Source organism: Megalops cyprinoides, chromosome 25, assembly GCF_013368585.1.
Source record: "Megalops cyprinoides isolate fMegCyp1 chromosome 25, fMegCyp1.pri, whole genome shotgun sequence".
Lineage (NCBI taxonomy): Eukaryota > Metazoa > Chordata > Actinopteri > Elopiformes > Megalopidae > Megalops > Megalops cyprinoides.
The window spans coordinates 17,121,800-17,144,458 of record NC_050607.1 but is presented as its reverse complement, the minus strand read 5'-3'; the positions used below and the strand labels follow the sequence as shown (position 1 = coordinate 17,144,458).

Below are 22,659 nucleotides of genomic sequence, written 5' to 3'. Positions count from 1 at the left end.
AGTCAGGGGCTACTACCAGCCTGTTCAACTGCCTTGGCTATGACCCTGTCAGTGTCTTGTAAGTCCACAACCTGGCTTCTGAGCCCACCTGGAGAGACAGGAGGCTAATTCTAAGATATACAAGCAATGGGCCACTAGTGAAGCGTGACATTACATTTATTTGCTTTACAGCTTACATTCTACACATGATCCATGTATGCAGCTCAGCATTTAGCTACTAAAGCAAATTAAGCAAGTAAGCTAGTAAATTTGGGCTGAGAGCCCTGCTCATGGGTACTGCAGGGTCTCAAGCCTACAGCCTGCTGATTCACTGCCCGCTCTGCTGCCAGGAACATCTGCAGGCATAGCCTTTGGCATGAACAGATTTCCTCTTCACTCCCTCCCTCCAGGATCAAAAGAGCCGTGACACAAAGCGATGGTCCATACGCCCGTCACACTAACCCTGTAATTGCAGTTTCTTCAGGGGGCCATAGTGTTTCTGAAGCCAAAATCACTGGTCAGGAGATGTACATTTCTGGGAGATTATATAACCTCCCCGGCAATACACGGGATCGTTTGCGTGCGCGTAATTATTTCTGTAGCCGTTTTGATCTGCTTTCAACGTCTTTTTAATGCCGAGCGAGTCACCTTTTAGGAATCTGCAGATGTTTTCGTGAGCAGCGTGTGTATCCTTTCATGTTTAAAGTTTTACAGCTTGCTGGTGTGCAAGGTAGCCCAACAAGGTTCAGATTGGCCGAAAGCTGAACACAACATTGGAAATGCGCTCTTTTATTTTTTATATGAAAAGTTTATATTTAGACAACCTGTTGGTCTAGCATTTATAGCCAGTGGTACAACACACGCACAGATAGCTCATTGTGATAGACCGTTACGCATGCTAAGGGTAAGGGGTTTCATTTTCAACCTTTGCCTGCTGTGTTTTGTAAATGTGTATACATTGCAGGTGGGAATGATGGGTACTGTACAAAAAGGATTTCCAAAACAACCTGAACAAGCCATTTTATACAGACTTCATCCCTTTTTGCTGTGCTCCCTGTAATTAAGGCACTGGCATTATTCCCCCGTAAAACAGTCACCCGGCCCATTCATTGGACAGCCTGTGTGTATATTTGTAGTTGCTTTCCGCTTTGAAAATGACTTATGAATGATGGTACATGTTATGTTGTCATATGACTTTATGTAATACAATTATGCTATTATAATAATGATGGTATTGTGCTTATGTGGAGGACGGATTCACAGTTTCCATCCCGTATGGAATGCATTGCGCAATGTCAGTCTGGCTGTGATTCACTCGTCAATGCCACTGTCAGGAAATGGGAAGTGTAGCCCTCAGACAGCTAACGCTACTGTGCGATTCTGTGTAGAAGTTCACAATAGCATTCAGGTCTGAAGGTTGCATTTATAGTCTAAACGTGATTGTAAATGCTGTGTACTTCAATATTTAGTCCCCTTGGAGCATCATAGGAGGGTTAGATTATCCATTCTCTATGAAGAAAAAATATTTTTGTCCCCCCTTTACCTGTGGAGGTGAATGGGCTTGCCTTGATGTTATCTGGGTACTACTTATCTGAGAGCAGGCAGAACCTTCCCTCAGCCATTTTTGCCCTACGTTTCCATGGGAGATGGTTTGATCCCTGGCAGAGTTCAAGGTGAGAATCAGGACAAGGTAAGACAATGCTGCCCACTGTGTATCCACTGTTTTCTCATGATAAGGGGGCGATGTTCCTGTTCTCTCCACCCGCTTCACCTCTTACACATAGAGTCTGTTTAGATTTTTTTTGTCAGCTGGCTCTGCCGTGCTGAGCATTTCCCAAAGAAATTATTATATTATCCATCCCCGCTGGCAAACCCTGCGGGCCGTCATGTTTCCCTTAAAAGGCAATCGGGGGGGATTGTGGGAAGGAAAAGAACGATAGAAAGTGTTTGGATTTTCCATTTCCAAGTATGTTCTCGCTATCTGATTTTGATTGATTTATTTCTCGGCTCCAGATGGATATGCGTGGTAATTGGCAAATGTAATGTGAACTACAGAAACAGTCTAAGGTGCAGAGGAGTGTCTGTTGTTCTGGTGATAAATCCCCTTGCAGAGTACTTTCATGTGAAACCTTGCCGTTAATACTTCCCTGTATTGTGGTGTTTGTTGAGGTCTTTCAGATTTACGGTTATCTCGATCTTATCGGAGTGGGACGCATCACCTGAGTGAGTCAGGGCCGTAGCAGCGCCTCGCTACCTGGGCGGCGGACGTGCCGCTCTCCCCGCAGTGATGCTGGCTGCATTAGTCAACACCCTTTAATAAGGAGAGACAGGGGCTTGGCAGGGAGGAGGCCGCGAGGGCAATACGGTAACACCAGCTCCGCTCACGTCTCCTCTGGGCTTCGGACCATCCCTGCTCCATCACTTCTGTGCCCTCACGTTTTAGTCCTGTGTTCATTACTCTCCATGAGAACATGAGTTTTTTTTGTTCATCAGCAAACAGAAAATATTGAGTCTGATCCTGGGTGTTTCTGGGATGAGACTGCCCTCTTCTGGCCTAGATTTGCTCCTACAACTAGGTTCTGGCTGAAGCCCCTTGACTACACAAGATAACACAGGCAGGGCTCACAGACTCAAACTTTACCCTCTTTCATTGGTCAGCTGTGCAAATGGGAGAAACATATAATTTGAAATAATAAATCAAATGTAAAATAATATTCTAATGAAAATGAAAGAAACATTACACAATACATGAAATAGTAGAAGTTATGGTTTCTGGCCATGTGCCAGTATACATGTACTATTTAGGAGCGATGCAGATTTTGCCATTTCCAGTAAAGGTCAGTGTTTCAGCATTTTTATATAAGTGTCATGGATGACAATGTATCTATTTTCTCCAGCAATAGGCAGAGAATGCAATCTCAGCAGTGTTACCTGTTCAGCGCTTAAAGTGAACATTTCTCACATTCCCCCTATGCTGGAGAGTCAGACCGTTCCCCTGGCTGCTCTGTGTATGGGCCTGTCTGCGCTTCTGTGTCCTCACTGAAGTCCTATCCACCTGCACCATTAAAGCGATCCCCAGCTGCTTACCACTGTGGCTTCAGACCGAGGCGCCACAGCGGGAATGTCCAGGGAGTACCGCTGGAGCCAGGCGGGGGGGGGCGGAGCTGATAACCGCTCCGCGGGCGATGACAAACCCGAGGAGGCCGCTCAGAATCGGCTCCAGCGCCGTCCCTTCCTTTCAACGCGGCGGTCATGAGGCGCTGCTTCCCGCCGCGGCGTGGGAGATATTAATCAGCCGAGCCGGTAGCCCTGGCCGACGCCGGATAAAAAATGGTTCCCTGTGTCCTTTGAACAGCCGCCAGAAGAATGCGTTTGCAGCGACATTGGGAGGGAGTGTGAGAAAGAGCCTAGCAGCCGTGTCTGGTACCAGTCTGGTGTGATATATCTATCATTTTTACTCTTTCATCCTCTTACAATGGACAATAGCCCACTGTGTGCAGGTTTGTGCACAAAAAATAAACATTATCCAGTGTTTAGCTGTAAACCGGATTTGTAATGCATTTTTAGAGGAAAAAAATCAAAAATGTTTTGTTAAAGTCCTTATGGAAGTTACAAGGTTGGGGAGATGACTCAGAATTTGCTCACAGAACAATGTTTCTGTTATAAAATGTAACAGGAAGGTCCTGTTATAAAAGGTAATGATTAACTTGACACAACGGTGTTTGAAGAAGACGCTTCTTCTTGGTCTGTGCAGTTAAAATCACTTCCCATAAACACAGGGGACCTTAATGATAATAGTTAAAGGTAAAACAGATTTCTGTAGCTGAAATGACTTATATGACATCTCCAGCAGTGTTAATTAGCAGATAAATTAAACTGTACACTAGCTAATCAAACCAGTACATAAAGGACAACCGCACCAGAGGAATTATAAAGGGGACATTTCAAGAATTGAAAGTTTTGTTTCAAAGATTTCAGCTAGTGTTCCTTGTGAAATGACACTCAAACAATAACCACATTTCATATTAAGTGTCATGTTATTACCAACACCTATATCATCATTCAAGAGGGTAAACAGAAACTATTATTGCTTCAATCCAGATATTAATATTAAACCAAGAGTTCCTGCGTCTTGGAGGTTTCAGGAGAGAACCCAGTCCTAATTGTATCATGAAGTAATTCTTTAAAATTTAATAATAACAATAAAATGTACAACACTGACATATGAAATATATATTTATTCTAGGGTTCATTTAAAGTCATAGCAGACAGACAAATTGGGATGATTCATATACACTGAGATGTAAGCAGCAGGGTGGACAAAATCCATCTGTGGTAAATGGTAAAATGATCTGAAGTGCTGGTGGACAGTGACATCTAGTGGGGATAAAAAGAACTAGTTTTTGACAAACGCAAAATCCTCTTTTGACGATGATTTGCAGACCCAGGTGTCTGAATACGCGTTTAAATTTTCATTGCTGTAATAATTCAGAATCTTCCTGCAATGTGAAATTTATAAGTCACAACCAGAAAACATTTTGTCTTTAAGAAAACATTTGTATCTCACTTTTGCTTATTACATTTGTATGAGTTAAATAATATATGAATAAATCAAATCAGGGGCCATTGCTTATACCTCCTAGTTGATTATTTAATGGATTGATCACATCAGACAGATGCAGCGGATAGTCTTTTTCCATTCACATATGCAGGTCAGGTGTCATATATGATGGACACGCAGCCAAAGTGGTTGTCCTATTGCGGTACTGGCGGTAAAGTGGACAAGTGGGCTGAGTGCCCACTGCGGTCATAGAAGACCCACTGTGCCTTTGTGTCCTTTAGAATAGTTGATATGTAGGTTTAAGCATGATGGATTAGTTGTTTGCAACAGAGCAAAGTGTGGCTCAACATGTAAGCATTGGATTCATAGACCGGCACAAACAAGACATGCCTGCAATGGGTCTGAATATCAAAGTAAACGCTTTATTAAAGCTACCAACAGTGATTATTCAACAAACAAAATCCGTGAATGGTGTTCAGTTGGATGTACCAGATATTTATAAATCAACTTCGTAATGTAACAAATTGATTTCTCCCTGAAACGAGGCTTTAAATTTACTGTAGTGCCTATCATACAGCATAATTTAAAAAGACAAATCTGTGCTGCTCCAGCAGTTACGAGGATGTGTTTCGTTGCTTTTCTCCTCGCAGACACGCGGCACTCGACTCTGATTGGTCCAGGGTTTACATTGTAGCTCCTAATAACCAATCAGCATCAAGTGCGTGGAGAATACGAAGAGAGAAACGATCTCATCCGAATTCCCCGCGCTCGCCCTCGGTGTGGGAATCCTCCCTTTTGGTGACGTCACGATCGGCTTCAATGATCTCTCGTGCCGGAAGGAAAGATGGCGGATCATGAGGAGCAGTTATCTGATGAGGAGAAGGTAGGTGATCCGTATTATCTTTTGTCTACTGCAATGTTGAGAGAGAAATCAGATTATGCATCAATGAAAGTACCTGCTACGTCCATAGCTGTAGATATTTTTCGAAAGTAACGAGCGTATTAAGAAGATAAATAGGCCGCTAAGATCGGCAGCACAAGTCTATTATTTTTAGATCAGCAGCCTCTGCCCAACTTCCGTTCCTGTCTCGGCGAATCTCAAACAGGGAATCCACTCCTTGTACGGTACTATCGCAAAAATAGGATCCGCGCACCACATAATCGGACGACTTGCTAACTATTCGGGTTGGCGAGGACTTATAAAACCATGCACCGAAATGCGTTCTTCCGCCTTTTCATACTGGAAATGGGCTCGCGGCAGTTTACTTCTCGCACAGGATGTGCATCATTTTTGGCTAGCCAGCTAGCAGCCAGTAGTGCTGCACACGCCCTGTTGCCGTTGGCGCTGCTTCATTCCTGTGACCGCTTTAGTGTGTACACTGAAAATATGTGCAGCGCTGAAAGTGGAGACCAGACACTGCCCGTTTCACTGCCGTGCATCTGTGTTGATGTGAAAAGTTAGCTGGTACGGAGGGGCTCGGCCGCAACTGAAGTTGCTCGTTTAACTAGACATCTAGTCTAGCTAGCAAAAACAGCTGCATGGGCCCGCTCCTTTGCGTCTCTGGTTAACGCTGAGACGGAAGTAATTGGATGTAGCTAATAACTAGTTAGACCGCACTGCAAATAACTAGCAAATTACAGGTTATGTGTTGTCGGTTCAGTTCGACAGCTCGTTGACGTCAGAGGTTTACGTGGGGTTCCGATCAGTCACATCATGGGTGTGGCTGTTTGACATATCGAATCACAACAAACATCAATGTCAACGTTTTTTTTCTGTTTTTAATGCGGCGCGGGTAAATATGCAAAGAACGCGGTTTGCCTTGTACTCTACTATACCAGCATCCTTGTGTGCATTTATGGAAGTGCTTAACCTCAAAAACCTGCCCTTAAAGACATTCTACCTTGTCGGGTTTCCACATTAATTACTAATAAGCTTGGTGCATTCTTTCTCTCTGAACCGTAAGGTTGAGAGAATAATTAGGCTAGGGTAGGCAGGCATGGTGTGTGGACATATGTAAGTATGTGTATTGTCTTGTATTTTAGAGCATCTCTATATTTGGCTGAATGATTTTATTACATTTTCTCTGTGCTTTTGAAGTTTGTAGCTATAAACTTCACCTACTGTGTATACATGTGTGTGTTTGTACTATCACTTCATGATATGTGTGCTATAGCAGAGCTTTATTAAATAACCACTTATGATTGGTCTGTAGCTGGATATTAAGCTAACTGAAAACCAGCCAGTGGGCATTGAATCAGACAGTTGAATTGCCTGTGGTCCAAATATGTTTTTGATGACTTCACTGAGATCCAAATACACAGTGGTTTTAAAGAGGAGAGCTTTTAATTTGGAATGCCATCAGGAGGATCTAAACAGTGCTTCAGACTGTTAGGTGGGGGGAGTGCAGTGCTGCTGTTGCTTCATGCTTGCTGCTAACCTTTGATTTTGAAGTTATTTTCACCAGAAAAGGCATCAATGGAATTTGCATTCACAAGATTGCAAATAAAGCGCACGTTCGCAGTGAGCGATGTTCATGTTTGCCCGTGTGTTGGGTTGGGTAGACTTGGCAGTAGAATTCTGATAATGAAACTCCAGCTCTCTTTGGCTGGCTCTTTTTGTGAGCGCATCTAAGCGCCTTTAATGATTCATGCTGTAGAATCCTCCAGCCTCCAGTCCGCGTTGATTCATTTGCCATGAAGTGTCTTGTGGGTATAGAGCCGGCTGCTTCCTAATTACTGGAACTGCCATCTCGGTGCCAGGGGAGGCATGCTGAACTTCAGACACAGTCCTCTGCAACCCTCCGTCTGGGTTTCGACATCTCAGATCAGACATCAATCTGACTGCATCAGTGATGCCTTTTACATGGGATTGTGTGTATGTCCCAGTCTGAACCCTTAATATTTCAGTCGGTGTGGCCTCTAGATAGACCCAAGGAGGATGAGTAGTGTTCAAAACAGTCTATGCACTAAAGGTTGTATGGCGCGATGGAAGGTTATGATTCATTTGTCTTGCATAGCTGGTTATTTTGCAGAAATTTCATGTAGTACAGTGTCTGTGGCACATTGTTGAAACGGCGATAAGCCATCCGGTAAGAACCAGAACAAACCTGATGTTGTAGGACACATAGTCGTGCATGTAGGAAGTAGTCTTGCAGTTGCCTTTGTCGGGTCTTTTGGGAGCTGGCTTGTGCAGACGCTGCATTTGGTCAGCAACAGCTGTGGGATTCACTGTTTGGTTTATACTTTACTGTGTTTTTCTCTGGTCCATTTGTCAACATTGGGTCACAAAAGGCATATGCCGTATGTTCACATGAAGAACCTGAATTTTGCATTTGGTGAAATCCCCTCTGAAGGAATGCAGTGCCCCGGGATAAGAAAGCTGTCAGGTATGCTTTCTTGTAGCAGCATGTCAGTCTTTGTCAGGGCTCAGCCCCGATGTGTGTAATTTCGGCAGGGGCGACAGCAGCCTGCTGTTACTGGGAAAGCTCGCCTCAGCACCACCTGAGGGGCCGGGATCTCACAGGTACATTCCCATGCTGCGATTCCTCCCTGACATTTATACACAGTCACAGCGCAAATCAATGGCAACCCTCTTTCCTTTGATTTAGGTGACGTTTTTAAATCTGTAATTGCAGTGATTCATCTTTGGAACGCTCAGAATCCTCACTGTTAGTCATTGATTACTCATTCTCTTTATGGGAGAGTCTGGCTTGCGTGGTGTCCTGTCTTATCTGGAAAGGATGGAAGTGCCTTTAGATTAGCATCTCCTGATAAGATGTTAGGGGGTGTTGGGTTGTCCTGTTAATCTGCGTCTCAGATTGAAACTTCACATGAAGCGAGTTCGAGCTGTGCGTGTATAAGAAGATCACAGTCGGACAGTGGATCAGAGAGGAGGGGAATATAAGGTCTGGAGACGTGTCAGACCGAGGTCTTCAGGGTAAAGCCGGTCCCCTTGAAGCAGTGAATTGGAAACCCTGTCTGAGACGGAACGTGATTCGTAGGGACAGATGGCAAAGTACAGACTGTACTTTTATACCTCTGCGGGTTCGATGGTGCTTTTTGGTAATTTGTTTAAATGCAGCTTTCAGCGCTAAAAAAAGCTGATTGTAACCAAGGGCTTTCAGCGCGAGTGTCAGAATGTCCTGTCTGTTTACGCCTTTTTTGCCAGCGCTGTGATGAAAAAGGGTCAGACGGGGACTCGGCGGTTGTGCCATCTCTGTTTGGGGCTGCCAGCCTGGCTGACAGTGTCTTGGTGGATTACGGCCCCTCTCTTGCTGCGTTTGGCGGGGGGGGGGGGGGGGGGGGGGGGGTGCGCTAGGGGGGGCGCTGTCTGGAGGCCCCTGACAAAGCCGTTCAGTTCTCATCCCGGGAATCCTGGCCAAGCGGGGATGTGGGGTGCCCAGCTGGTGTCAGGGACTTACTGGGGACTGGTGCAAATCTGCTTTCCTGCCTTGTCTGTTTTACATGCATATCTGGCTTAACACCTGCTCTGCTTGGGCTGCCATTGTGAACGCAGTGATTATTACAATATAAAACCGTTGTCCGACTGTGATAACATTAAAGCTGCAATGTGATTATTTTTTAAACAATAATTTAGTTTTTTCTCTCTGCTTTCCTGCCCTTGGATATCTTTATACCGGGCTACATGTCTTTCTTAGTGTTGGCTTTCCTTAACCCAGTCTGCCAAGAGCAAGTTTGGTAGGGATTTCAAGAGATTGAATTGCCAGACTCCTCCGTTGAAGGAGGTGTTGATGATTAGATGACCACTCTGAGAGTGGCAGTTTGGCAATTTGACCTGGACAGTGATAGGGTTAACATCCATACTATTTTGATAAATGTCGTGGGACCTTTAATGACCGTGGAGACACAGCAGCTTGGTTTAACACCTTTCAGAAACATAGCATCTCCTATAGCACAGTGTCCCCATTCCTGCTCCGGACCACTGGTTTTGATACTTGGTCTGGTGGAAGACTGCCCCCTACTGACTGACTAGTTCCACTAACAGTGACCAGGTTTCCCAAAAAGGTCTCCTATCCAAGAGCCAGCCCAGCCTCAGTTCAACCTACAGGAACAAGAAGGCTACAGGGTGGCACGGTTGCTGGCAAAAACACACTTACTTGTTCTGCACCTGCCTTTTGTAATGCAGAATGCAATAACTTAAAATGACAAAGGAAATGTGATGGTTGCCTTGCATTGATAGTGATCCACAGAGGTGCTTAGACTACAGGGACCTGCAGAACAGGGGTAAAATACACGAATAGTGTGTCATTTAAGAGGCACTCATTATGGAATATACTGTCCACAGTGTGGAGGGAGGGAGGGAAAGCTCTCCCTTTGGCAGAGTGGCCTGTGGCATTGAAGCTGACATAACAGATGATGGCATGCGTAGACCCTCTGATACCCTCACCAGGGGGTGAGCTGTAATTCACCGGAGAGGAATCAAGCTCTCCAGCACTCCCGAGGCAACAGTCCTGCTTGTGTTACAAGAGTCACCGTTAAATTATTGAAACTAGAGGGAGGTCTGATGTCAGAAGCAGAGGAAGATGAGTGAACGTCAAAGTCAAATGATTAAACGTGTTACTTAATCTAATTAAATATTAACATCAGGGTTGTGGTGCTGCTCCCACGCATGTTATCTTTTAAAGCTCTGCTTATCAACACATCCAGTAGCAAGCTCATGAAGATCAGTTATCATATAAGTGTGTGCCGGAAACAAAGTGATGGATCCAAGCGAAACTGCTCAGTCCTCCTTAATTCTCATTCTGCATACTGGCTTGAGCGTGTCGAACAGAACCGAGGGCTGAGACCTCAGTCAGTCAGCAACGCCAGAGGATCAAATGTGTCGCTTGGCCGGGACTGCGAGCTGCCTGGGCTCTCGCACAGAGCGGCTAATTCGTCATCAGCTGTTCTTAGCAGGGCTGCGCTTCAGATGTGCAGAAAAATGGCGCTGCATTGTTATGGGAACATCGGAGTCATAAAGGCCACCCGTGTCACGTCTGTGACGCTCGCAGTGCCAGGGGAGGAGAGGGCTGCGTCACCGGCTGGCCTGGGAATAGATTTTCCTCTCCGTGTCCTTTTGGATAGAGAGAGGAGGGGGGCACGTTTCTCCCCTTTTTATAGCAGAATCTGCCCTGATAATGTCTGAGAAAGAACACAAGTAGGCCAGTTTGGGCTTCTGTTTGTTTTTAACGCTCGTCTGTTTCTTCTGATATCGTTAACACTGTGCTTGATATCTGCTGATGAAAGGGTTTGTTGTGGATTGGACAAGGCAGGTATTACTGTAGTTAACCTCCTCGGGGATCCGTGAAGCTGATTGGCTCCGAGACCTGCCAGTCATTGATGGAACTGGGTATCTAGTCATTACACACAGAACCCTTCCTTCTCTTGGTGGTTTCACATGCAGATCCTCTTTGCACCAAGTTTAATGTTCTGTCGGTCATTTTGCTCCTCACAGAATAAGGCATCTCAATCCTTTATCGTCCTTGTAATTCCAATTTGCATTGCCAGACATCCCCAGCACATCTACCAAATGACAGTTATCTTCCTGAAGGTCACTCCTAACACCAAAGACAGTGCCTTTAATATGAACCAGCCAGTTTTCACTCCTGATTCACTCTATTAAGAGATCCTACCAAAAGTAGACTGAATATGAACATTGGACTTATTTCTGCATTTCTCTTTGGGATCCATATTCTGATACTGTGTGATGACAGTAGTGTTTTCCTGGTCATACGAGTATGCCAGCTCCCTCTGCTACGCGAATCCGTCCAGATGCTTTAGAGGCACGGTGACAGAAGTGCCGATGTCAGCTGTCCAGAGGAACCATATATCGCCTCCAGATTGGAGCTCTGTAACTGGAGCTCAGGACCACCCCGCTCCCATCCTTATAGGCTGCTGCTGTGGTGTAGGGATCAGCCTGCCCCGCCCTTCTCCCTCACCAGTGACCGCCTACCACAGGACACTGGCATAAGCAGGCACATGTGTGTACAAACAGGGGGATGTTCTGAGAATAGAGTTCCACACGGAATGGAGTCTCACACGGATGTGGAACCCCACAGCACAGGGGGGGCCGAGGTTTGGTACAGGTGACAGGAGGAGGGGTGTCTGCCTGTGCTATGGCAGGTGTCAACACCGACCCCTCCGGTCGGGGCTCCCATGGCTCAGCCTTAGAAACTCTGTAACGCATCTTCCAAATCTCAGAAGGGGTTGCTAGTTGCGGTTTCATGCGATGACCTCTCCCATCCTGTTCTGCAGTCATTTCTGCATTCTGCGTCTGTGTTGGACAGTCATTCCCCTGCCCACACACACATACACACACACACACACACACACACAGCACACACAGCACACACAGCACACACAGCACACACAACACACACGCACACACACATACACTGGGTAGATGGTCACCCTCTCTTACGTGCGTGTGTGCCCGCACACACACACACACACACACACACACACGCACTGGTAGGATGGTCACCCTCCCTTACAGGCACACACACACACGTCAGACAGGCTTCCCCCAGTACTCACTCAGCCTCACAGCCACGGCTTTAGAGCGTGAAATGGAGGTGCAATGGAGGAAGCAAACAATTAAAAAAAACACAAACAAGTTCCTTATTACAGGAACAACGGCAGCCTTTTCACCTCCCCGGCACGGCGTTACCCAGTCCCTGAAGGTCACCGAGCAGCAGTAAGAACATAACCTCAGTGAATCAATGGCTGTGAAGGACAGGAGACAATAAATGACCCTATAATACACGTGAAGTGAAGTCCTTCACTGTCCCTTACACATGCAGCTTCTGTGCCTGTACAGTCAATGGGAAGAGCCTTGGTAAGCTGACTGTGTAGATTTGAACTGCAATGCTGCTGCTGGGAAGATAGCTAGACTTTGTGTAACATTTGGTGAACATACGCTGATGGAATGTATATACTTTTTTCCCTGTGTAAACCCTACACTCTTCTTAATAGTTGTACATAATTATTGTACTTACAGCAGACATTCCCAGTCCTGTGTGTGGGGACCCACAATGCAAGCTGTTCACTCCACCTGAGCTCAGTTCATCAGGGCCGGTTAAGCTGCTAATTGCATACCGATCTGGATCTGACATCTCTGTTACTGTTACCTGCCAGAGGTGCTTTTCAAGAGAAATCTTTGGTAGTAAAGATGTTATTTAGACTTATTTGTGCTTATTTTGGCTCTGTGAAATTATCCACGGAGATTAACGCTCACCTTAATTAAGATGAATCGATTTGTCAATGGTCACAGAGCCAGAAACCATTCCTTGAACAAAGCCCCAGAATTAAAGCTCAGATAATAAAAATAAGTCGATAAATTTACTTGTCTTTCTTTTCATTTTAATTAATTTAGAGTGATTATTTTATTAGTGTTAAGGAAGCTAAAGGTTTACAGCAGATCACGGTAAGTAGATACAGAGTCCAGGTTAGTGTGCGGTTATCCACGTAATTAAAGCGAGAGACAGCGTGGGGATTTACAGGGGACCGGTGCAGCATGGGGTTAAGGAGCTGGAATGCACTCTTGATTGGAGTGCTGCTGTCGTACATGAGAAACTGCTCTCCCACTGCGAGATCAGATATGTGTCAAATGTGAGCTATGCACGTCCATTAGATAAAGGCATCCGCTAAACCAAACAAACAAATAGATAAGAATCACATGTACAGCAGAGTGTAACAAGGCAAACATATTAGTAGACGCTGAGAGCAGAATCCTTCAAATCGCTGGCAGATTGAGACATTTTAAAGAAATGAGATATTCAAGGAGCCACTAAAGGGGCCTTCCCCGGGGAGTGATTGGCTGGTCGTGTTGTCTGCGCATATCTGGCCTGTCTGCGCATATCTGCCCTGGGGGCCTGCGCAGCTCGCTGGGATCCTGTGCACACATTTTCGTGCCCATATATGGTCATGAGGTGCGCATGAGAGTGAGGAGGGAGAGGAGGGGGGGGGAGGCAGCAGAGGCCCGTCGCCACGGTGCTGCTGTCAGCTTTGCGCGCCCGCCGCAAACAGGAAGCGCTCGCCAGCGCCGCGGCAACGTCTCGCAGGCAGAGCTTGGGGCCGGGGCCTCGGCGGGCCGGCGCGGCGCGGTCGGGAACCCGGGGCCCGGCCCTGCAAACCGGCCGCAAAGATGCCGATCCTCTCTCTGTGGGGACCGGCCTTCACAGTGCAGAGCTTAGCCTGGCTCTGTCTGAGGGACAGACAGGAATTCACACAGCTGTCTCTCAATAACCGAGCAGGAACACTGTGTAATAGTGATGTGGCTGAACATGTCTTTCCCGTCAGGAGTCTGTTTACAAGCTAGGCCTCAGCGGTAAACCCAGTCTGCTCACTCCTATCAAACGCCACTGTTTTTGCTGATGTAATATGTTGAAAGGACTTACATATCCAGTTGAAAGCACACGGAGGATCACTTTCTCAGGTTTTTTTTTTTTTTTTTGCAAGTGACAGCTTTTTTTAGAAGCAGTTTGTTCCCTTTTAGAAGAATTGAAAGCTTTGCTGATGGCGTACAGATATGCATGGAAAAACTGTCCGCCAGAAGTATCCGGTGTTGCATGTCAGCAGCAGTCCTGTTTTGACTGGTCTGTGTAAACTTGCCGTTACATTCGCGAGCTGAGAGAAGTGGGCTTTTTTCAATGAGGGGGGAAAGAGAAGCCTCTGTATGCAGATCAAGTGGGGCTGACTGATGTGGCTCGAATTGGCGTGTGGGCGTCAGCCACAATTGTACGTGGAGACACAGACCCTCTTCACTGAGAGGAAATTTGTTTCCAGTTTACTAGTAAAGGTCAATGAGCATTTCAAAATGGACCCCTCCCCTACCTGTGTGGAGGGGTTCAGCAATTGTAACCAGAAGGTTATAGGTTCAAAACCTGGCTGGGGCTGTGGTTTTGGGACTTAACCTTGTTTCAGTAAATATCCAGATGTATAGACACATATTATGGAAACATTTAATCATTGTAGAAAAGGGCACCTGCTAAGCAAATAAATAGTTAATAGCAGATAAATAAATAATGTATGTAATAAGTAATGTTGTGTACCAAAAGCATACCAAGAAAACTGGTCGTCTAAGGCGGATTCATGAATGCTTGACACGTTCAGCCAAACACGGTCAGTGAGGATTGTTTTAAAGCTAGAGCAGTTTAGGGTAGTTAAAGGCTAGTGGTCATTTTTACTTGTAGTTTTCACTAACATGTGTTTCACCTTCTTCCAGGTACGCATAGCAGCGAACTTCATCATCCACGCTCCTCCTGGAGAGTTCAATGAGGTTTTCAATGGTAAGTTCTGGCTTTTGCCCACATGCAGGTTACATATACCAAGTCTGCGTATGCCAAGTATTCCAATGATGCTCTCTTGTTTCCTAATATCTAAAGTATCTTAATTATGGTCCAGGGGTAACTGTGTGGGGGTAGGGCTCAGGGTCACAAGGTCAAAGGTGCAGAGTGAAGGTCGGAAAACTGGATTTGGGGTCAAAGGTTAGAAGAGTGGAAGTGAGAGAGGGTGGTTCAGTGGAGAGGGAACTGGACTCCTGATAAGCTTGAAGGCACAAGTGCCAGCCGGGACCTTGCTGTTGTAACCATGAGTGCGGTGACTGGCCACAACAGCTCTGACAGTCGCTGACGTGGGTAGCTGATGTAGCCGTCCACGCGCTGCACATTTTAGCTGTCTTTCATCTCTGCTTCTTAGGAAAAGTGTGTCACTGTTGTCTTCAAAGCAACATTTCGTCTCTGATTGTGCGCTCGCACGCGGAGGGAGATGGGTTTGGGGAGATAAGGTGACCTCACGTAGCAGCATCCTGTTTGCTTCAGTGCTGTGATCTTGCCTGACGATGCGCCCTAAAAATCATTCAGGGAAAGATGCTGGAAAGCCGTTAGGGGGTTCAGCCTTTCTCTCAGTAACGGAAGAACCACAGAGCAGTCGTGTGGAGAAGAATAACTTTGCAAAATAACATTGACACATTAAAAGCCAAGCACAAACTTTGGTTAGCTGTGCCAGGCAGTCAGACCACATAGTGTGTCTATCATGTAAATGGCTTTGTCTCATCCAAGGTACCTTGTATGGCTTCCATATAACATAGTATCCATCTGTACCGCTAGATATTTTTTCAGTTTTAGCGCTGCTCACAAGTGCATAGCAGCTGTGTCTCGCCTATTGTAGAATGTGTTATGAGATGATGCTTATGGTATGCGTAGGTGTAACGTGTAACATTGCACTGTCAGCAAAACCACAACAGCGCTGTGCTGGGAGAGAGGGGCTCAGGGGGGACAGAGTGACCCCTCGCAACCTCTGTGCGCGTGGCAGAGGAGGACCTCTCCGGTCCCCGAGGGGAGCAATGTTGACAATCCTGCCGCCGCAATTAGTGTCTCCTCTGCGCAGATTGATCTCAGCGGAGCCTTATCTCAATTAGACGGGTTTCCCTCCTCACTCGGCCTAGGGAAGGACTGCTTTCGGCGGCTCCTCTCTTCCCGAGGTTTTCCGAGCTTTCGGGCCGCCCGCCCCGGCGCTCGTTTTCCCCTCCGTCTCTCTGCAGGTGCTCCCTCACTCCTCTCTGTCTTTTCAGACGTGCGACTGCTGCTCAACGATGACAATCTGCTCAGGGAAGGTGCCGCTCAGTAAGTAGCCGTTTATCGCTCCGCGTTTACTGCGACACAGCCATTCCATTTACGTTACTTATGCTGACACCGCGATTCCATTTCTGTTATGGTTTTTTTTTTTTTTACCATGTAAACGTAAATGCAAATTAAATGCGACAAGCTGGGCCTGAGTCATAGCTTTTATTCCTTTTAACGTGCATTAGTCTGGCGGCGTGGTTGATGGAAACGTCTTACAAAAACCACTAGTTATAAACATCTTACAAAAACCACTAGTTATGTTTCTCAGCTAACAGCTGTGTCCTTACGCTTTGCAGTGCATTTGCACAATACAACTTGGACCAGTTTACTCCAGTAAAAATCCAAGGGTACGAAGATCAGGTAAGAGGAACCAGTTGCAACACCACGAATTAAGGCTTCAGTGTCTAACTTAAGGTGAAGGTTTAATGATTTCTTAAAATGATGTGAATGGCTAAGGCATCATGTTACAGATCAGGACAAGCCTGCTAGAGTCTGTCGTGACGGGTTTTGACTAACGTGCTAAACGGCTGACAACAAGGACAAACCAGTAGCTGTAAAGCTGTGTCCCTGGGTGATGAATGAGTTGGATAACACCATGAGTTATGGAGGGTTACTGTCCTCCAGGAACGTTTCATCTTTGTTACCTGCGAAAGGTATATCAGCCGTGACTCTCGTGTGACGCGTGACGTCACCGCGTTCCCATTCCCCCCTCAGGTCTTAATCACAGAGCATGGCGATCTGGGGAGCGGCAGGGTGCTGGACCCCAAGAACAAGATCTCCTTCAAGTTTGACCACCTGCGTAAGGAGGCGAGCGACCCGAAGCCCCATGACGTGGACGGCGGCATGGAGAGCTGGCGGAGCGCGGTGGACGACGCCGTGCGCGCCTACGTCAAGGAGCACTACCCCAGCGGGGTCTGCACCGTGAGTCAGCCGCCGCTGGCAGGGCGCCCCCTAGAGTCTACAGCCTGTGCTGCACGTACAGTCCCGGCCAAAAGTCTGGACACAACTTTTATCCTGTACTCTTACCATTTTAGTCAGAAAATATTTTTAAAACAAGTTTTAATGCATAGGCATTAAATTCACTATTTATATTTGTCCAAGAAACACATTATAAGCATTTAAGCATGTCTTTCGATCAAAATGTCTTTCAGGTGTGGCCAAACTTTTTACTGGTACCACAGAGGTACAGCACTACACTGGGCTTAGCCAGCTGGCCTTGGAGAACTGGAAGTTCCCACTCTCACTAGTGATGTGTTTTGAAACCATGTTCATGAGCTGTAATTATTAATGTCTGTGGCCCCTTATTCTCATTTTTCTCCCTTTTACTGTTTTCCTTCTGTTGCTTTCATGGATTGTCCCTCTGCCTGCTTTGTGCAAAGGGTTTATTTTGGGCACCAGGATTTAGCTGAGAAGGGAATGATTCTCTTGTGCTTGTCTAGGTCTACGCAAAAACCATTGACGGCCATCAAACCATCATAGTGTGCATCGAGTGCCATCAGTTTCAACCAAAAAACTTCTGGTAGGTTCTGTTTTACCATTCAGTTATGATTGCATGAACACTGCTTCTCCTACAGTGGAGGGCATGCTTTACTAACTGTTTGCCGTTGGTCTAATGTTGAGGCAAACACAGGTTGCCCCAACATGTTTCTCTTGTCCATGTTTCTTCTGGCCTCCTGTAATTTCGAAGATCTTCTCAAGTGATCACATGAAAGTTGTCAGTGGTCACTTCAGTATCAGCAGATCAGGACTGCAGCTGGTGAATGGGTTTTATCGTGCCTGATCCTCTCAGCCCATAACCACAATATCAGTGCATACAGAACACAGCTGCCTCCTAGCTGCTATATGACTGGGGTTGGCTAATCAATTCAATTTTGCTTATACTCTGGGTTTTTTCAGGATAGAATAGAATGATTTTTTTGTACTGTACTGTTGTTATGTACTTGCTTTTTTCATTTCCTTTCATCTTTGTATCTTGTCTGTATTAGCAAGTGAATGAGTTTGATTGAAGCATTCAATCTCCAGCCACTTTAAATGAAATACAGTGGTGCAGTGGTAATACAAAGAGTACCGATTGCCAGTTAGTATTAAATAAGAAGGATTAGGGATAATGACTGGGGTGATTTGTACATCAAGCCACTTCACAGCACAGAGATCCAGATAAGCTCTGCATTTGAGCTGTAGCTCCTTAGCCCCAAAAGACAGACTGGGGCTGCTTCCTTCAGCAGCTTCCTTCTGTTTCTTAAGATGACAAGCAGATACAGTGACTGAAGGGCGTCTCCATTCAGGGGAGGCAAGCTAACCACCGCTAACTTTGGCTTTTCCTCCCACTGAAAGGAACGGGCGCTGGAGGTCCGAGTGGAAGTTCACCATCTCCCCTTCCTCCACTCAAGTGGCTGGAATCATGAAAATCCAGGTACTGTCACAAAAACTCCTCATCCGGAATGTTCTTTTCAGAGAATGAAAGAACTGTTGTGGGCATATGTCACTAAAGACATAGCTTGTATCAGTGAATGTAACAGCTATATGATAACTGTGTGGTGTTTCTGCTGGTAGGTTCATTACTATGAGGATGGCAACGTTCAGCTGGTGAGCCACAAGGAAGTTCAGGAGTCCATGCCTGTTTCTGTGAGTACATCATGCCTGACTACACTCAATGGAGTGCTTAACTGGTTGTCTCATCAGCCCTGTTAAATGTCCATATTACTGCCATGATCCATAAGCAGTAACTTCCCCAATTTTTGTCCAACACAGCCCATAACACAGTCATGACCTCTGCTCCACCTTCCATTGACAGACATCATAAACTGATGACACTTTCCTCTTTTGTACTTCCTAAAATGCATTTTATTCTCTTTCGTTATTGCTAAAAAAAGTTACAAAAATAAGCCACATGGTTACAACGTGACAGTAAAAAAGGAGCCACTGTATAAAATGTCCTTGGATTGTATTTACTGACCTCCATCCTGGGATCTCCACAACAGTAAGACATTTGGCAGACCATGGTGTATTTGTCATGGTACTGATGAAGGCTGACAGCGTGGTGTAATTATCAGGGCCCTGGACCTATTGGTCTTAAGGCTGCAGGCCCACTTCTGTGCTACTGCACTGGGGGGTTGTTGCTTTGAGCCAGGTATGAAACCTGAGTTTCCTCAGTAAAATACCCAACTACTGATGGACAGTATGTAAATTGCAACCTGTGTGAATCAGGGCATGTGCTGTGCAGGTAAATCATTACAGTTTAGTTCACTACCTGCTTTAGACACTGGGGTAAAGGCCAGACATACAGGCTACTCTGGTTGTGTTTTTTGTCTGGCCGCTGTTGGAATCACACAGTGTATCTGACAACCTGGGTGCTGTCTGTTTGCCTCAGGTCAACCCTTGCCTCATAGTGGAGGAATATTTTAGGAGAGTTCAATACCACTCTAGCTGACCTGCCCACCTGTGGCCATTTTTATAAAGAACCTGAGATTGATATGGATGATGCCCCCCCCCCCCCCCCCCCCCCCATTTATAGTATTGTCTTTGCCGCAGAATTTCACAGGGATTGTGATGGTCCCAAGGTGGAGCTTTGTTGTTGTAAGGGTGGGAAGTACATTCTTTTTGACCTCAGGCTGACATTTGGGGATAAACACATAACATGGGGCAGCAGTGTAGCATAGTGGTTAAGGAGCAGGGCTTGTAACCGAAAGGTTGCGGGTTCGACCCCCTGCTGGGACACTGCTGCTGTACCCTCGGGCAAGGTACTTAACCCACAATTGCCTCAGTAAATATCCAGCTGTATAAATGGATAACTTTGAAAAGAAGAACCTTATGTAAGTCGCTCTGGGTAAGAGTGTCTGCTAAATAATATAATTTAACAGTCAGAGCTAAGCTTGCAGAAGGTTTATCTGGTAAAAAGTTGCAATCAGTTGCAGTCATACTTCTGCTCAGACTCTGCGACAGAAGTTTTAACACATTTTGCAAAGTGAGGTTTGACAGATCCAATCTTACAAGGCACTGATAGATACAGAGGAGGGGAAACTGTGCGCTAATGGTTGCACACAGCCAGTAATGTGTCATCAGTCTGATATGTTCTATGCTTTCATTATTAACTGAGCATGGGATTCTCCTAGCTCATTCTGAAACCCCTTTTTTGTATCTGTTTCAGAATGAAGCGCAAACTGCAAAGGAATTCATTAAAATCATGGAGGCAGCAGAGAATGACTACCAGGTATGGTTTGGTACATGCAAACACGTGGTTCATTCTGTGTTCTTCCCCATCTGTATTTGTAAAGACGGTTTTGTAAATATTCATGTTGCATGTTAACAGGGCCTCTTGCACCTATTATGGCAGTTAACAAAATTCTGTATGTTATAACTGATAGAATCAGTCCCGATAAATATATTAGTACCATCTTAGCTCTTAGCCTAACTTTTCTGTACGTGCCTTTGTAAGTTTCTCTGGATAAGTGCTGCTAAATGACTAAATGTAACATATAATGTAACGTGGCCTCCAACCAACCTGACCACAAAATGCTTTGACCTTAACAGAGTAATACATCTCAGTGTTTTTTTTTTTAATATTATTATTTTTATTTTTACACAATAATATTTTCAGGGATCATCCTACTCACTGTTGAGTAACCTAAATGCATTGTGGTAAAAGTGAACAGAGGTCCAAGTAGCACTTTATTTTTGGATGGGGGTTCAATGGGTGTAATCTGAAAGCCTCAACGATTACCCCAGGTTCCATTTCGCATTTCCCCGCCATAGTACGTGTATGTGGAATCCGTGTTGTAATATACCTTTTCCTCCTCGCCTCTCAGACCGCCATCAACGAGAATTACCAGACCATGTCGGACACTACTTTCAAAGCCTTACGCCGACAGCTCCCTGTGACTCGCACCAAGATCGACTGGAACAAGATCCTGAGCTACAAGATCGGGAAGGAGATGCAGAACGCTTAAGGAGACAACACCGCATGACCCAAATTTGTTGTGTCGTCCTTGTAAAAAATTCAAATGAAGAGGTTTCGTCTCACAAAATATAAAACATTGATCACACTTTAAGATGTCTACTTTTATTAAGAGTTTTATACAGATGCCATTAAAAAAAACCCACTGTAATCATGTTACTCAAAATATCATTTGCTAAGGAATTTAGCATGCTGCAGCTGTTATGGTGGTGGGGAGAGCCATGCAAAAGACACCCTGTTTTGTCAAGCCTACAACATTTCTGTGAGTATTGGTGAGACCACAACTTTGAATTATTCATGAGGAAGTAACACAAGAAAAAAAGCATTGACATAATGAAAAAAAATACTTCGCAGAAACCCTCTTTAAATGTAGTGTAGGATTAGCGACTTTAAAATCAAACATAGGAATCCTCCAGGATACGGTTAATTTCATCAGTGTGGAAAGCAATGTTTTTTTGGTCATATTTCTGTCATCTTTTGCACAAGCAGTCAGCCTTGTTTGCCACTTAATAACATCCCTGTTCTCTGTGTTGGTGTTCCCCCATCTTGTGTCGTCCAAAAGAAATACTTGCATACACATGACAGCTCGCTCCTGGAAAATAACAGGTTAACACTGTGACATAGGACACGATTGCAGAGCCAACCATGGGAAACTAATAAAATCAGGAAAGGCAAAATTAACAAACGTCATTAATTGCCCTGAATAGGGGGCACTGCTGCTTTATGTGCACATGACGAGTGACTTACAACATTGGTATTACATGCCCCCAGGTTCTTATTTTTATTAAAACAGACATGACTGTATTATAACGAGGCACATTGTAATATATACCTGTATTAAAAATCTTGTCTGTCAGTTTGGTGATTTATTTCTTCTTGGAATGAATTGTAAAACAATCTCACGTATGTTGCATTAAATGACAGATTTTCTATTTAAGTTAGTGGTAAACGTCTCTATTCGTACTTGTTCTTAAAGATGTTGCAAACGGTGCTCCTCTATAGGTGTCTGAAAAGGGGATCACTCACAATGTGGGAGTACGTTAGAGTAACTGGTCGTTTTTTGAAAAGGTCTTCCTCATTTTTTGCCCCAAGGTCACCGTCATCCCTGTACCCCTTACTCGGTGTCAACCATCATAACTTATCTAGAGCTGGGGGAAAATTCGGGACTGGAGCTATTTAATGACAGAAACTACTCTAAACTGCTACGCTCTCTGTATACGCTCTTTCAATTCTTTCAGTGACAATCTAACTAAAATGTAAGATGTCGCTATGATTCAGGTTAAAATGATTATAATTATTTGATTTTAAATGTACGCAGAAATGTTGATCTTTCACTCTTGAAATCATACTTTGGGATTATGGGATGTTGGATAATACTGAGATTATTTTTTATAATTTAAATGTGCCTTCGATGTAACGCACTATATATCCATCATCACAGATTGGATGCGTATTCTGTCGCTGTTCCCAATTTTTATGGGTGCCCCCCTTTACTGTATAATAATAACTGTTTAAGGGTTTAATACTTTATTTTATGAGTG

At 45.1% G+C, this 22,659-nt stretch overlaps 2 protein-coding genes across 2 annotated transcripts in view; both read left to right on the top strand.

The window, feature by feature from the left end:
• Positions 1-1,089, top strand: part of LOC118771976 (hepatocyte growth factor receptor-like) — a 43,175-nt gene extending 42,086 nt beyond the window's left edge. The window contains exon 21 of the mRNA XM_036520182.1: positions 1-1,089. This exon is cut by the window's left edge and continues 618 nt beyond it. The gene's annotated coding sequence lies outside the window, so the exon portion shown is untranslated.
• A 4,256-nt stretch (positions 1,090-5,345) lies between these two features.
• On the top strand, positions 5,346-21,974 carry LOC118771875 (F-actin-capping protein subunit alpha-2). The gene is made up of 10 exons (XM_036520010.1): positions 5,346-5,423; positions 14,766-14,829; positions 16,113-16,164; positions 16,461-16,524; positions 16,879-17,085; positions 17,604-17,683; positions 18,499-18,577; positions 18,718-18,789; positions 20,312-20,374; positions 20,970-21,974. Exons 1-10 carry the CDS (start codon positions 5,385-5,387, stop codon positions 21,108-21,110), a joined length of 861 nt encoding a protein of 286 aa, XP_036375903.1. The 5' UTR covers positions 5,346-5,384; the 3' UTR covers positions 21,111-21,974.
• The last annotated feature ends 685 nt before the right edge of the window (positions 21,975-22,659 follow it).

Excerpts from the sequence above, each read along its gene's own strand:
- LOC118771875 (XM_036520010.1), top strand. The coding sequence starts at position 5,385 with ATGGCGGATCATGAGGAGCAGTTATCTGATGAGGAGAAG. Across the intron at positions 5,424-14,765 it reads AGTTATCTGATGAGGAGAAG|GTACGCATAGCAGCGAACTT; the intron begins GTAGGTGATCCG and ends ACCTTCTTCCAG. Across the intron at positions 18,578-18,717 it reads CTGGAATCATGAAAATCCAG|GTTCATTACTATGAGGATGG; the intron begins GTACTGTCACAA and ends TTCTGCTGGTAG.